The 14,412-nt window shown below is 40.4% G+C and overlaps 2 protein-coding genes across 2 annotated transcripts in view; one reads left to right on the top strand and one right to left on the bottom strand.

The window, feature by feature from the left end:
* LOC124169436 (28S ribosomal protein S11, mitochondrial) overlaps window positions 1-14,412 on the bottom strand; it is a 119,875-nt gene that overhangs the window by 91,386 nt on the left and 14,077 nt on the right. The gene's annotated exons all lie outside the window — the stretch shown is intronic.
* The window catches only part of LOC124169435 (peroxiredoxin-6-like), a 68,777-nt gene continuing 56,336 nt past the window's right edge, over window positions 1,972-14,412 (top strand). Inside the window, exon 1 of the mRNA XM_046548034.1 lies at window positions 1,972-2,129. Coding sequence (XP_046403990.1) covers window positions 2,047-2,129 — 83 coding nt within the window. The 5' untranslated portion in view covers window positions 1,972-2,046. The remainder of the gene's footprint in view (window positions 2,130-14,412) is intronic.

Below are 14,412 nucleotides of genomic sequence, written 5' to 3'. Positions count from 1 at the left end.
ATCGTGTAACGAAATATTAACCGTAAGAAGCTGATGTCAGTAGGAATAAAAAATACTTATAATATAATATATAATGAATAGAATATAAGAATAAATAATAATATATAATAATAGAATAAAATAATAATACGGGATGTTAAGGTCGAAAACGCACAATTTTTAAACTAAAGAAACTTTGATCTAAGCGCTCCGATTGGATGCGAGTTTGCACTGTTACCAGATGCTCTGGACAACTCATGACTTGCAATGCTTTGCCGGCGGGAGATCGCGATGTATCCAAGGCATCCGGCAACAGGGCAAACTCGCGGCCAATCGGAGTGCTCGGCTCTTACGTTTCTGTAGTTTAAAAATGGTGCGTTTTCGACCTTAACATCATTATTAATTTTTTTCCTGTTGCCATCAGGTATCCTGGGTTAAATTTTCATGATACAATAATTCTCCACCATGTATATAAAGGAATGCTAGAGAAAAATAAATTGCATTAATCTATGCATAAAGAAGATATAAAAATAAATTTATAAGTACCTATATGTATGTAACCAATTATGTATGTTTCCTATTATTTTTTTATTGCCTAAATCGAAAGATTATTACTCCTGGAGTACGCATTTCACGCTCTTAGATTTTTAAATGACGATATCTATTTTTCGCGATTAAATGAAAAGTGAATATTTTCAAGTGCGCGAAAACGCGACGGCTAAGTATGAATGCTGGGAAAACTCCGTGTGACGTCGTTCTGGTTCCCGCTGTCGCCGTGTGAGGTGACATTGGGGCGAGGATATGTGCGCCGCTGCGATGCAGGGTGCTAGCAGGTAGCAGAGTACTCTGCTAGCAAGTAGCAGAGTACCCTGTTAGCAGGTAGCGCTTGGCTTAAATAAGGATTATTAATATCCTATCGAAAGAAGGAAACTTTCCGACCATAGGCAATTTTAATAGGTGATTATAAGACATGTTTCCCTGAAGTCTGTGCCTCATGCATGCATTGGTAACCTCAGACGATGTAAAACTCCTATCTACTCGCATAGAAAATAGGTTTCTGTGATGTCACATGGAGTGGCATCGCAAGGGCGCCAATCTGGCCTTTTTCAAATGCGGTTAAAATTGACCATTGCCATACGTCTATACCGGTATTTCTAAAACCAAATAATTTGTATATTATGAATACACTAATGGTGGGTAACGAATCGCAATCAATGCCTTTCGTTTTCTTTGATGAAGGAAACTACCCTATTTCCAATATTTCGATAGAAAGGAGCTTTGCCAAACCAATCTTAGGATAGTTGAGCAGTGATGATGATAATAAGGTGTTAATTTTGGCAGGGGCGGATCCAGGATTTCTTTCTGGGGGGGGCACAAGGATACCTCGTAATACAAAACGAACGCAATGATAATGGAACCTTATGAACAATCTTGCAAATTTCTTTAGGATATGGGGGGGGGGGGGGGGCGGCACGTGCCCCCGTGCCCCACCCCCTAGATCCGCCAATGAATTCTGGCCTCAGGTTTTCCAATCTGCCTGACCCCTGGCTTACAAGCCCCCTGGAGAAATCCCCCTGAAATTGCATTAATCTATACATAAAGAAGGTATAAAAAAATATATAGGTAAGTATATATGTATCAAATGGGGTGGTTTCCTATTACTTTATTATTGCTTAAATCGAAAGATTATTACTCATGGAGTACGCATTTCACGCTCTTAGATTATTAAATGACGATATCTATTTTTCGCGATAAAATGAAAAGTGAGAATTTTCAAGTGCGCGAAAACGCGACGGCTAAGTATGAATGCTGGGAAATCCTGTCCCTGTACGTGGCTAACGTGTTCGCCTAACGGCCCTAACGGTGCGCGCCACCACGTTTATCATCTCCGATTCAATCGTCCCGTGCCACCCGGCATCGCAGGCGTCTGCGGAGGGGGGCGGGGCGATGCTGAGCATTCCAAGGTCATTGCAAGACACAGCCATCGCGCTCCGTCGTTCAGTCCACAGGAGAGAAAGCTCAGCGACCGAACGCACTCCGCAGCAGCAGCAGCAAGAGACAAACAAGATGAGACTGAACGCCGTGTTCCCCAACTTCCAAGCCGACACCACCCAGGGACCCATCGACTTCTACCAGTGGCTAGGAGACTCGTGAGTACCACTTATTAAATCATTCTACCGATTTAGAACTTGAGAAGCATTCTGGGAGCCTCCCCTTCCTTCACGCACATCCCTCTTAAATTCACTGTTAGGTCTATTCCCTTTCGTTCTGTTTAAAAATTCTATTCTTTTTCTTCCTCACTCGTTTACCCTAAATTCTACCCTCTAATACTGTTTTCAACATCCCCTCCCCGCTAAGAGCCCCCTCCATCCATACCTTCTGTCTCCTCGTCATCTCATCTGAAAGCTGCCTCTCCTCACCCACCATGTCCAGCACTTCGTCGTTCCTTTTCCTCTCCGTCCATTTCACCCTCTCCATCCTTCTCCATACCCACATCTCGAATGCCGCCAATCTTCTTTCGTCCTCTTTCCTAGGTGTCCACGTTTCCGCGCCGTAAAGCGCTACACTCCAGATCAGACTCTTCACTAACCTTTTCTTTAAATTCTTACATAGCGATTCCCTAATATGCTCCTAACGCCTCCTTTGCTAGTGCAATTCTCTTCCTGATGTCCTTATTGCTGTATCCGTTTTCCTCTAATGCGCTGCCCAAATAGTTGAATTGCTCTACCTGCTCAAGTTCCCCCCCCCTACTTTTATCTTGAGTGTGAGTGACATTATCCTTTATTAGTTGTTATCATTAATATCAATGCATGGAGAACCCCCGCTTTAAGATGGGTTCGCCTTGCGATGTATTCGTCGTACGATCTGAACTGACTCTACGCGCGCTTCATGGCGTTTCAAATTCCAACGATTTTGTTTCCATTCGTGCAATATTTGATTAATTTCGCAATTTTACGCATTCTTTGCCAACGGAACACATTTTTTAAATATGAACACTTACATGCGCTGATGGTCTTTAACAACGAAATAGTTTATTCTATTTACGTATTTGAAAAGAGTCCTCGTCCGGAAATAATGTCGATTCAACATATCGATGGCTAAGTTCTAACAACACGTACCTCAAATTCGGCCGGTTTGAGACGGGTATCTTAAACGAATCGTAATAACATAAAAAAAATAAAATACAAGCAACAAACGACCCTTTGTTTGCAAATGAATGCTTTTTTTTCAATTTTATGAACTTTCTGTTTTTAATTTCAGTGTGCAAGTAAGAAATATTAATCGTTTTTTTTCTCTCCTGAAAATCTGCTATTTTTGAGATACGTGTTGTTAGAACTTGGCCGTCGATATGGTGGCATTTGGTTTACGATCAGTCTTCCAAATTAACGGATTAATAAGCAAGGGTGAACTGTATTTAAACTCTATCTCGTATTACCGGGAGGGCAGTTACGCAAGACCATCCCGGTTAGTGTTGAAATAAACACTTGTAATTGTCCACGATTGTAAAATTAATTACGAGCAAGGTTCCAATATTATTACATTATCTACAAGGTGTGGTGACATTCAAAATTAGGTCGTAATAAGTTTTATAATCGTGGAATATTGCAAGTATTTTTTTCAGCATGGAAAAATACCACTCAATAACCCTTGAATCTTCGGATTTTGACATCCCATTTCCATGTTCATTGCATTTTGTGGGCATATTTTGGAAAGTGTATCTTCGATGGTTTCCTAGTATGAATATTGCTTGGCTACTCATTGAGGAGCAGAGGATTCAAAGAATTCCAGATAAAGCCAAAAATAAAAGCCTTAATAAGCCTTAAAAGTTAGATAATGCCTTTGGTCACCCACAAACAAAAATCTCCGAAGTGCATGGTGACCCTGGATAAGAAACTGACGACCTCCCTATCCTGATTGCGAAAAACACACACGCCTGTGACTTAGTTCTGGTCGAGCCCTACCCTCACATATACTGACCACTGTCACCGAGTGAGTGAGGTGTTTAGGTTTAACACGCAAGAATTCTCGCGATGCGAGTTGATCCATGGTAAGGAAATAATCTCCCTAACCTGTAGGTGTGAAGTTAGCTCGCCTTTAGCTTAGTCTAGGGTGAGCTCTTCCCTTACCTGTCTCTTACCAGTCATCAGATTGCAACAGCGAGTGAGAGTTTAATGAGTTCCGACGGAATAACCGAAGAATTATTATTATTAAATTGTTACAAGTAGGCCATTGGTCTGGTGGTAACATGTACATGTATGATGCAAAAACTATAGAAAACATCATAAGAAACCCTTGGTCCCTACTTCTTCAACCGCTTTTTAAAAATATGTAAATTTTTGGGGAAGGGCTCAAATAGTTTTGCTGATAGGTCGTTCCAACCCCTTATGGTCCTATTCAAGAAGGAGAACTGCTTCGTATTTGTCCTTTGTGATCGGCACTTTATCTTGAACTCTTGATCATTTTTTCCAACAAAGCTGGGTTTTGAAATGTCCTTCCCAAACTATTTCCATGCATTTTCCCCACTCATTATTCTAAACATGCCACGTAGCTTCTTTTCCTCCTCTCTTGTAAACTCTCCCACCTCAGAACTCTGAGCATTTCTGAAACACTTTCCGTTTTCTTGTGCTTTCCCAACACATACTTATGGCAGCCTTTATCTGCACCTTCTCCAATTTCTTCACCTCTCCTTTAAAATGTGGGTCCCAGACAAGAGATGCGTACTCTAATGTTGGTCGTAATGACTATAGAATTCTTCACTATCCACATAACCAGCACACACTTATGCAGAGATCAACCCGATGGTTTGGATTATGAAGTTAGAGCTCATACTGGATTAAGTCACCGGCGCGTGAAATTTACGGTCATTCAGGGTCTTTCTTTCGCACTGTGACGTTACGTCGTAAAATCTGGTTGACTTTTCACGTAAGTCCAGACAAGGGAAATACTCCAACCGTCGGTCACATGCTGGATCAGGGTAAGACTCCACAAACAAGAAAAACAGCTCACAAGAAAAAGGTAGCCAAAAACAATTTACGAGTTATTACCGTACGATATCTATTCAAAGTAGAGTATTCAAAAAATCAGAAGTATTACAGAAAACAATGATAGTAAATTCATGATCCCAAAGGAAACATTACCAGCAGAAAATTGCTCTAAAAATCTCATGGCTCACAAGACATGTGACTCCCAGCAGGTCTCGACCAGAAAGGGAGCTTGCCTATGCAAGGCGAGACAGCATTTGAGGGGAGGGCTTCTTCCAGGGAGTGGAGGGGTAGCCAGGCGAATTCAACTACTGCGCCACTGATGCGTCGCTGCCCCTGCAGAACCGGCCGCTCCACAAAACACCATTCCCTGGTTTTGAGACAACAGCCAGCACCCAGAATTTTCCCCTCAACTTCTGGGGTGGAGACATCAGAGGAATCGTTCATTGGAACACATGGAGGGGAAGGAGATACTGGGGTGAGGTGTTGGAGGGAGAGAGAGTTTGTGATAGGACAATGGTAAAACTTCTCACTCCAAGTGCAATACTAAGGCCTTAGCACCGATTTCCCCTTGCTTGCCAAGGAGAAGTATTTCTCCGCAGTAGTCCTATATAAGTCTTGCATTGCAGGTAGGCTGGTTCGGAGGCTGGTTCGGAGGCTGCTTCGGAGGCTGTTTCAGAGACTGTTTCCAGAGACAGGATTTTCCAGAGACAGGATTTTGCGAGACAGGGCACTTTGCTACAGGGACCCTTTGCGCAAAAAATCCTTTGCGCGAAAAAACCTTAGCGCGAAAAGTTCTTGGCGGGAGAAGTTCTGCGGATAAGTTCGGAGGAAGTTCGAGGAATTTCTGGGGGGGGAGGGGTACCAGAAATTTTTGGGGGGGGGCAACACTTAAAAAATGCCACAGCACTTTTGTTTGGGTGTTACTCTTCACCCGGGATTTGAACGCGGGACCCTTCAGTCATCAGACTAGCTCTCTGCCCACTGGCTCATCTTCACCATAAACGTACCTGTTGTTATGTAGTAGGTAAATTCACGATAATTTTACTGGGATTCTAGATTTCAGGTGCGTGATTTAAGTGCTCATTATTGCATCGGCTGGAGGTTTAGATATAATGACCGTCTTGTTGTTATACTTATTTCCACCCTTCTGATATTCTGTGGGATACAAAGTCATCAGATTAAATACACCAACGGATGAACTTCGCCATGAAAAAATATTTGATTTAGCCGGGGTTCGAACCCGGATCTGCCGGTCAGGTGTGTTACCCAGTTACACCACCAAGCCATTTTCTCAGAGCGAACATCGGGATGGGTTTTACCGAACAATCATCAGATTAATCAATAAGAAGCTCGCCTGTGTAAAACAGGAATTAATGAGTAATGTTTCAATCCTGGCGGGGTGAATGGCGGTGTAATTTACATGAATGCCATGAGACGAAATTCCCCCGGACCGGGAATCGAACCGCTGACCTTAAGCCTTCCGGGACACTGAACGCCAATAGTTTGTGGTTCCATACCCTGTGCAGGGGAATTTTTTATCAAAGGAATTGATGAGTTTTTTCGAGTTTTTCGATACATTTTCAATCATTTCTTCGGATGAAACCGTGAAGGTCTGTTACTGGCTAATCCGCGGATATTACTTGAATTAAAAACAAAACTAGTCTCCCATTTTTGGGATCGCTTCACACAAAAAACTCATTAATACTCAATCAACTCATTAATTGCCGGCCACGGTGGCGGCGGGGTAAAGTCCTCACCTGCCAAACCGAAGGTCGCGGGTTCGAATCCCGCCTGGGTAAGTTACCCTTATCCAGGTCATGGATGTTTGTGATTGTTAAATGTTATCCACCCTGATATAAAGGCCGAACAGTGCTGTTTTCAGTGGCGTGTAAAATAAATAAATAAATTAACTTTACTGAAGGCACTGCCTCAATGGTTTTCCGACTGATTTTAAATATTATTTGTATTAATCAATGCAAAATGGCAGATTCCTCTGCAGACCTTATTATTTGGTGTCCTTCATGGCGTAGTTCTCATGATTTTATTCTGCATTTTATGAGATTTATAATTATTACAGGTGCAAATATCTTTGTAAATTAATCTCGGAGAGCGCAAATCGTAATCACGCGAAATTGAATGGAATCCAATTTAATTTTTGCAGAGCATTCATGTAACTTCAAAAACGTGGTCTTTGAAAGACGATCCGGAATATATGTATATGTTAAAACCTACGTTTGAACTTAATAATTTCATGCTGACGTAAACATTGAGTGGATGAACTTCGTGAGTTAATGAAAGAATATAGGAAGAGGATTTGAAGTAACTTCAAATGCACCAGCAGCGGAAGATTTCCACGAAATCACGCCAATTGCGACTGCTAACGAAAGAGTTTGAGTAATTTAACTGGTTCACAATCTTTAATTGTAAACCTGGTTAATAAAAAGGCATCAAGCTACAGCAGCGAGTGGCGAATTAAATACACAATCTGTCATATTGGAGAGCACGGATTTTTCGTTTCAGCGGTCGTTTGAGTAATGGATTCGGATACGGGCTGGTTGACTCGAGTAACAACATCTATTGCAAAAGGCATCTGCAGTTATCATCAATTGCTACTCAAAGTCAATCAACTGTTTGCAAAAGCTAATGTTATCTTCGGCCAACAGTTTAACCTCACACTTTTATCAAATTTGTCTCTAGCATGGAGATATCACGTACGTTGCCAGTGAAGTAAATGGGTCACAAGAGTACTTGTCATTTGTACGCGGTAGGTATAGGGGAGGCCATATCATTCCGTCGCGTTATTCGCTTACTTGCAAAAACACGCGGCTGATTTCTTTACTAATATCTTTATAACACTGTACTTTATTGTCACCAATTTCCGGATCCGCGCAAATCGACGTCACTTTTTTTTTATAGCTCAAACTTTCAAGCGAATTTTTCCGAAAAAAATTACCCCTCTTCAAATGATTCTACAGCAATCATCAACATCTCTAGAAGGCTTAAATCTATACTTTATGACAGTGCAAAGTCCATATTACTATATTGCAAAGTTAGTTTACGAATATAATCGGCGGCGTGAAGCCAAAAATAAATCTAAAATACGCAATTTTCGACAAAAAGGAAAAAACAAGTTTCCATTAGAAATAGTGCTACTTCGACGCTAGTGCTACTACTATATCTAAGCAAACAATTTTTTTTATAAAGAAGTAAGCATGAAAGGTGATACCCCAGTCATATTATTGCATAACTTATATAGTCTAAGCGAGTTTCAAAAAAATCGAAAAAATGATTTTTGTCCTTTTTTTCCGGATCCAGACCACTGTGCGTCGTAGCCTCAGAGAAACGCAGATCCCGCGATATCCTGACTGTCGAGGGTAGCGATTCAGGTTCCAAATCACCGGCACTTCACCTCTGTTTCCAGGAGGAAGCAAGGCACAGGCCTCCATTCTCACTATCACTGCGGCTCAAAATCTCCAAATTATGTCGATCCGTTTTCAGTCTCTTCGCCATGATTACAGCCGCAGAAAACAGAGATTAAAACTAAAGATGGACGGATCCAGGATTTTTTTTTCGGATCCGGATTCGAATCGGATCCTTGATATAGGGAGCCGGATCTTTCGGATCTGATATTTTCGGATCCAAATGCATTTTCAAATTCCTGACGCTGAGATTCCCCCGATGATTGTTCAATCTCTTGGGAAGAGTCACACTATGTGCCAGTCGTATTAAGCCTTTTTTGTTTTCCACGGCTGAAATTCTCCTACGTAACCTCTGCGGGAGCTTTCAAACAAAACGGTTCATGAGTAGGACAAGAATCGCATGCGACGGCGCATTCGAAGATAGAATTGGAACTCTTTCCACCCTTTCGTTGCATTCACTGAAGATATTATTTAAAATTTCGGATCCAGATCCGATGTCTTCCGCGACTTTGGATCCGATATATCCGACGAAGGGCAATATCCGCGGATATTTGGATCCGAGGTATCCGATCCGATCATCCCAAATTAAAACACTAGTGTTCCACCGGCTGTTTCTCACGACGAATATGATTTGGTTTTGAACATGAAAACGTCAAAAGTCTGAAGCCAAGAGCGACTGAGATAGAAGAGAAACTTCATAATCAGAAATATTAATTTTTTTCCGAGGAAAACGTAACTATACCGATGGATTCAAATCCGAAGAATCTCAACAGGTGTTCTGTATACCCGTGGTGGCGCTAACTTTCCGAACGATATACCACGGTAGTCCTAACTGTGTCAGACAACGAGATTTTATAACAAGGGATTTTTTTGCCTCTTTTAATGCACTTCGAAGAAATTGCTAATGAGATTTGTCGAAGGTTTTGGAATGAAATAAGAATATTTTAGGAGCACATTTTTGGAACGGAAATAGTATTGATGCATTAAATCCGTTAATGTTGACGGTAGAACTTAGTTGAAAATTTGACGTTGCACAGAAAAAAACGAGGAATACAATAGGGTGGTTTCCTATTATTATTTTATTGCCTAAATCGAAAGATTATTACTCCTGGAGTACGTATTTCGCTCTTTTAGATTTTTAAACGACGATATCTATTTTTCGCGATTAAATGAAAAGTGAAAAATTTCAAGCGCTCGAAAATGCGACAGCTAAGTATGCCGGGAAAACTCCGTGTGACGTCGTTCTGGTTCCCGCTGCCGCAAGTGAGGTGACCTTGGGGCGAGGCTTTGAGCGCTGATACGACGCAGGATACTAGCAGGTAGCAGAGTACCCTGCTAGCAGGTAGCGCTTGGCTTAAATAAGGATTATTAATACCCTATCAAACGAAGAAAACTTTCCGACCATAGGCAGTTTTAATAGGTGATTATTAAGACATGTTTCCCTCAGCTCTGTGCCTCATGCATGCATTGGTAATCTCACACGATGTATAACTCCTATCTTCTCGTATAGAAACTAGGTCCCTGCGATGTCACGTGGAGTGGCATCGCATGGACGCCGATCCGGCCGTTTTCAAATGAGGATAAAAATGGACCATTGCCATTCGTCTGAACTGGTATTTCTAAAACCGAATAATTTATATATTATGAATACACTAATGGTGGGTAACGAATCGCAATCAATGCCTTTCGTTTCTTTAATGAAGGGAACTACCCTATTATCCAAGTGGCTCATACAAATAAGCAAATCATGAACCAATGCCGCTGGTTGGGTTAGAAGCCCGGGAGACCAACTACCCTCGGAAGCCGAGGTATGTTATGCGGAGCCGTGTTACCAACTGCGAAACCCTTGTTAACGAATGTCCTGCAAAAATACTCCGTACAGAGGGGACGGAAGAGTCTCTTGGGGCTCAGTCACGCTAAGGAGATACGATACAACTCCACTGTCTCGTAAGGGTTAATGAGAGAGTATAGAAAGACATACTCTAATGTAAGAAGTAAGTTGGGATATGGGTCAGGGTCAGTTATTTGGATTCCCTATTTAAAGAAACATATTGTAATGCTACAGCAAGTTCAAAAGAGATTTTTAAGATTTCTATATTTTGTATTATATCATGTGTATCCGCTTTTCGAAAATTATGTTTGTTAGAGAGATTTGTTAAGAGTGTTTGGTCTCCATGCCCTGCAAAATGGAAGAATCATAGACGATCTGCTGTTTTTGCATGATGTCATCAATAAGGGCCTATGTTACGAGTTAATGTAGGAAATAAAAATAATAGTTCCAAGTGTTAACAACCGGTTTAAAAGAACATTTTACGTTTCAAGGGTTAAAACAAATTATTGTTCCAATACGCCAATACGAAGGATTTGTGTACTATATAACAAACATTTCAACGATCTAGACTTGTATCAAAAGAAATACTGCTTTGTAAAAGGTGTTAAGAATATGTTTCGCGACTGTGATAATATTTAGTTAATATTTTTCAGCATTTTTACATCATGATTGTTATTGTTTTTGTGGTTGTGACCAATTTATTTTCAATTTTTTTGTAGTTATATTCTTGGATTGTTAGCCCTATAATTATGTATATGTTGGGCGAACATAAAACATAATAAATAAATAAATAAATAAATAAATTTTAAGGTTTGTCCGTGTGTCATTGAGAAGTCACGTTATTACGTCGACGTTTTACTTTTCATTATTTATCTTTACCTATAGGAACAAATTATAAGATTAATATTTTCTGGTCAATATGTATCAGACTTGTGTCTTAGCGAAAGCGAATACAATCTTTCATACGCACCGGGTCTCGCGTCTTTTGTCATCTGAAACTAGTTAAAACTTTCTCATCAGTCATATTTGAAAATTTCAATAATTTAAGCCGCCGTAGGCCGTGATTTTCTTCTTTTTAATGTAACGTGGTTTTCCATAAAAATGTCATTTTTATAATATGATATTATTTCAAACTATTTCTCAGTCCCAGGGATGCCGCTTTACAAAAAATATTAGGGGGGCCCAAAACGGGGATCTTGCCCCGGGAAATTTTATAAGTAGTGAGTTTTAAGTTTTTAAGCATTTCCGAAGTCATATGATCAACATTAGAACCCTGATAACTCGAATCTAGATATCTGGACACTCCGGATAAAATCGACAATCCTGACAAATTTTTTCCTCACACTCATAACGTATTTTTGAGGGGGCTCGGGCCCCCTCAGGCCCCATGGAGTCGGCGCCTCTGCTCGGTCCACAACGATAAAAAATTGGTAAAGGGAAAGAAAAGATTAGCAGCAGTAGGAATTCGTGATTGACGGAGAGTGAATTGAATTTGAACGAAACCAGATGAGGTGGACGACGTTGCACTGCAGCTGTGGCCTCAGTGCAGCAGTTTTTTGTCGTCATTTCCGCCTTCGTAAATGCTTCCCCACTGCGGGTTATGAATGCCCTGACGACACAGAGAAGTGTCTGTGTTCACACATTGATCAGTAAATGCTGAATGATTATACAAGTGTCACCAAAGTGGTGGCTACAAAGCATGACGGATGAAACAGTAGAAATGAAGAATTGGTCGAGAGTAATGAAGTAAGAATAATTTAATTGAAAGGATTAGTAGCGGAGGCCACAAGAACGAGTTATTACAGTAGTAAGTAATTATTGGTGAGCTGGTGGAGGTGAAACAGAAGCGAAGTTAGTCCATCACATGGGTAGATATTCTTTTATATAAAATTCTCGACGTACTACTTAAATGATTATTCATAATTCGAACAATCACTTTACTTGAAATTTGAGCTTGAGTGGTGAACCTTTTCGTTTAAAAATTCTCACTTAAAGATCATTAGGCTCATAAATGGAATTAGTTTTTGTACCGAGATTTCTTTTTTATTTACAGAGTAACTTAATCCTTCCTTCAGAATTCCCCCTTTTTGTAATTTTGAATCACCTAGAGATCAACTCTTGTGAGATATAATTACAATTTAAGCTGAGGTAGGTAATGGGAATTTTAAATGTCAAAATGCGTCGCAGCAACTCGATGTACTTATAGCAATATATTGATTGGGAAGTTCACACGTTCTCGAGTATATATCTGGAACAGAGGAAAATCAATATCCCAGGGAATAGTCGTAAAATCTATTGATAATAATTTTTCCAATGTTTTGGAGCAATGATGATTGATTTAATTGTACGATATCTTAAAGTAACCTACGGGTGGATCACAGTTAAAGTTATTTTATTTTAAAGGAAATTTCTAAGATTATGTATTATAATAGATTCAAAAATAAACTTTGCTATATTTCACACAGGATATATAAAAAAAAATCTACCAGTTTCGACCTTTTCAGGTCATTATCAAGAACAGTCGGAAACAGTCAGTTCTTTCAACTCTTGATAACGATCTGAATAGGTTGAACCTGTTAGATTAAAAAAATAAATATTGTGTGTAATATGACAAATTCATTTTTGAATCCCCCCCCCTAGATCCGTCTATGAACAAAGACACAATCGGTCTTGGAATGCCATGGATTGATGTTACAGCGAGCAGACCAACCCTTTGCCTCCAATTTCCCAGCTGTCCGATTTAAGTCAGATATGTACTAACCAAGAGCTTAGAGAAATTTAGCCTGGTAGAACGCCAGAATTCAAAAATTGATAATTTCAACGACACTTCGCGATAGCAGACGTAATGCATGGAGAAAACCACGTTCGCCAAAAGCAAGAACACTTCGTTATCTGAAGGGCAAAGAACCACGAAATAAAAAAGCGAGTTTGAATAAAAACGAAAAAAATCCGTGCTGCGTTTATCGCAAAGTGTAAAATTGAAGGCGATTGGTGGACTTGAAAAAAGAGGAGCAGATTTTAGTCACTGATTCTCAGTTCGCGAACGTATTAATACGTACGTAGATAATAGTAGGGGGCGTGACTTGGTGGGAATACTTAATCGTAGGAGTCGATGGAATTACAACTTTTCTGTTTCCACAGGGTGCTTTTTTCTTTCCGATTTACATAACTATATACTACCCCGCAAGCCGCCTAATAGGGTGTGGCAGGGGGTGTTAGAAATGCTCTAACAAAATTACGAATAGCATTTATTAAAGTCCTTTAAGTTTCGGGGGAAAAACGAATTTCCATATCTATCCGTTCGGCAAAACATCTCTCTTAATTTATCGCTTCTATTGTACCTGGAAATATAGTGTGGCTCTAATATTATGTACTCTGTGGCGCTCTTAAAGATATCAATTCTCAATTGTTCAAGCAATCTAAGCCTAGCGCGCAGCCTCCGAGTCTCCAGCGGCTTAACATCTGGGGAACGCTGTCTGAACGCCCGTAGCAGTTTTTGACGAAACGCGAAGCCTTCCTTTGTATTTTGTTCAGTTCGCGGATTGAGTCTGTCTGCATCGGATCCCGTACGCTCGCTGCATATTCAAGGTGCGGTCGGACGAGAGCGAAAAAGGACCTTTCTTTTACTTACTCATCAGAATATCTTCCCACAATACGCTTGACGAATCCTTACTTCTTCAGGGCTATGCCACAAGTATTCCTTATATGTGTTCCCCACGAGAGGTTCGAAGTTATCGTAACTCCCAGGGACTTCACTTCGTCTGTTGCCTTTATGTTAATACCATCCATCATGGATCATGGTTTCTTTACAGAAAGAACCTTGAAAATGTTACTCTGTAACTCATACCATGGTCGGAAAGAATATAAAACCATGTGGAAAATGCAAAATTTTAATTCTTTCAACTCCTAGGTATAAAAACATCTGCAGTCGCTCGGCAACGAATCCTAATCGATCCTTTCTTCGTTACGTAAGGTTACATAAGCGGGAAGTCGTTCTCCATCCTCAAATAGGCCTCGTGGCTCCTGTGAAAGTCGTTCTCAAGTCGCCTTTTGCGGAAAATAGCATAATTAGAATTTTGATCGTAAAAATTTTAACACAGTACTTCATCCATAAACCAAGCAAGATGCTGGAGCCTATTTAGATACATAGATGTATTACTGAAAGACATAAAATACGGTAACATGGTTAACTTCAACT

Source organism: Ischnura elegans, chromosome 12 (assembly GCF_921293095.1).
Source record: "Ischnura elegans chromosome 12, ioIscEleg1.1, whole genome shotgun sequence".
In the NCBI taxonomy this organism is placed as follows: domain Eukaryota; kingdom Metazoa; phylum Arthropoda; class Insecta; order Odonata; family Coenagrionidae; genus Ischnura; species Ischnura elegans.
Note: the sequence above shows the minus strand (reverse complement) of the source record. Positions and strands in the feature narration are given on the sequence as shown.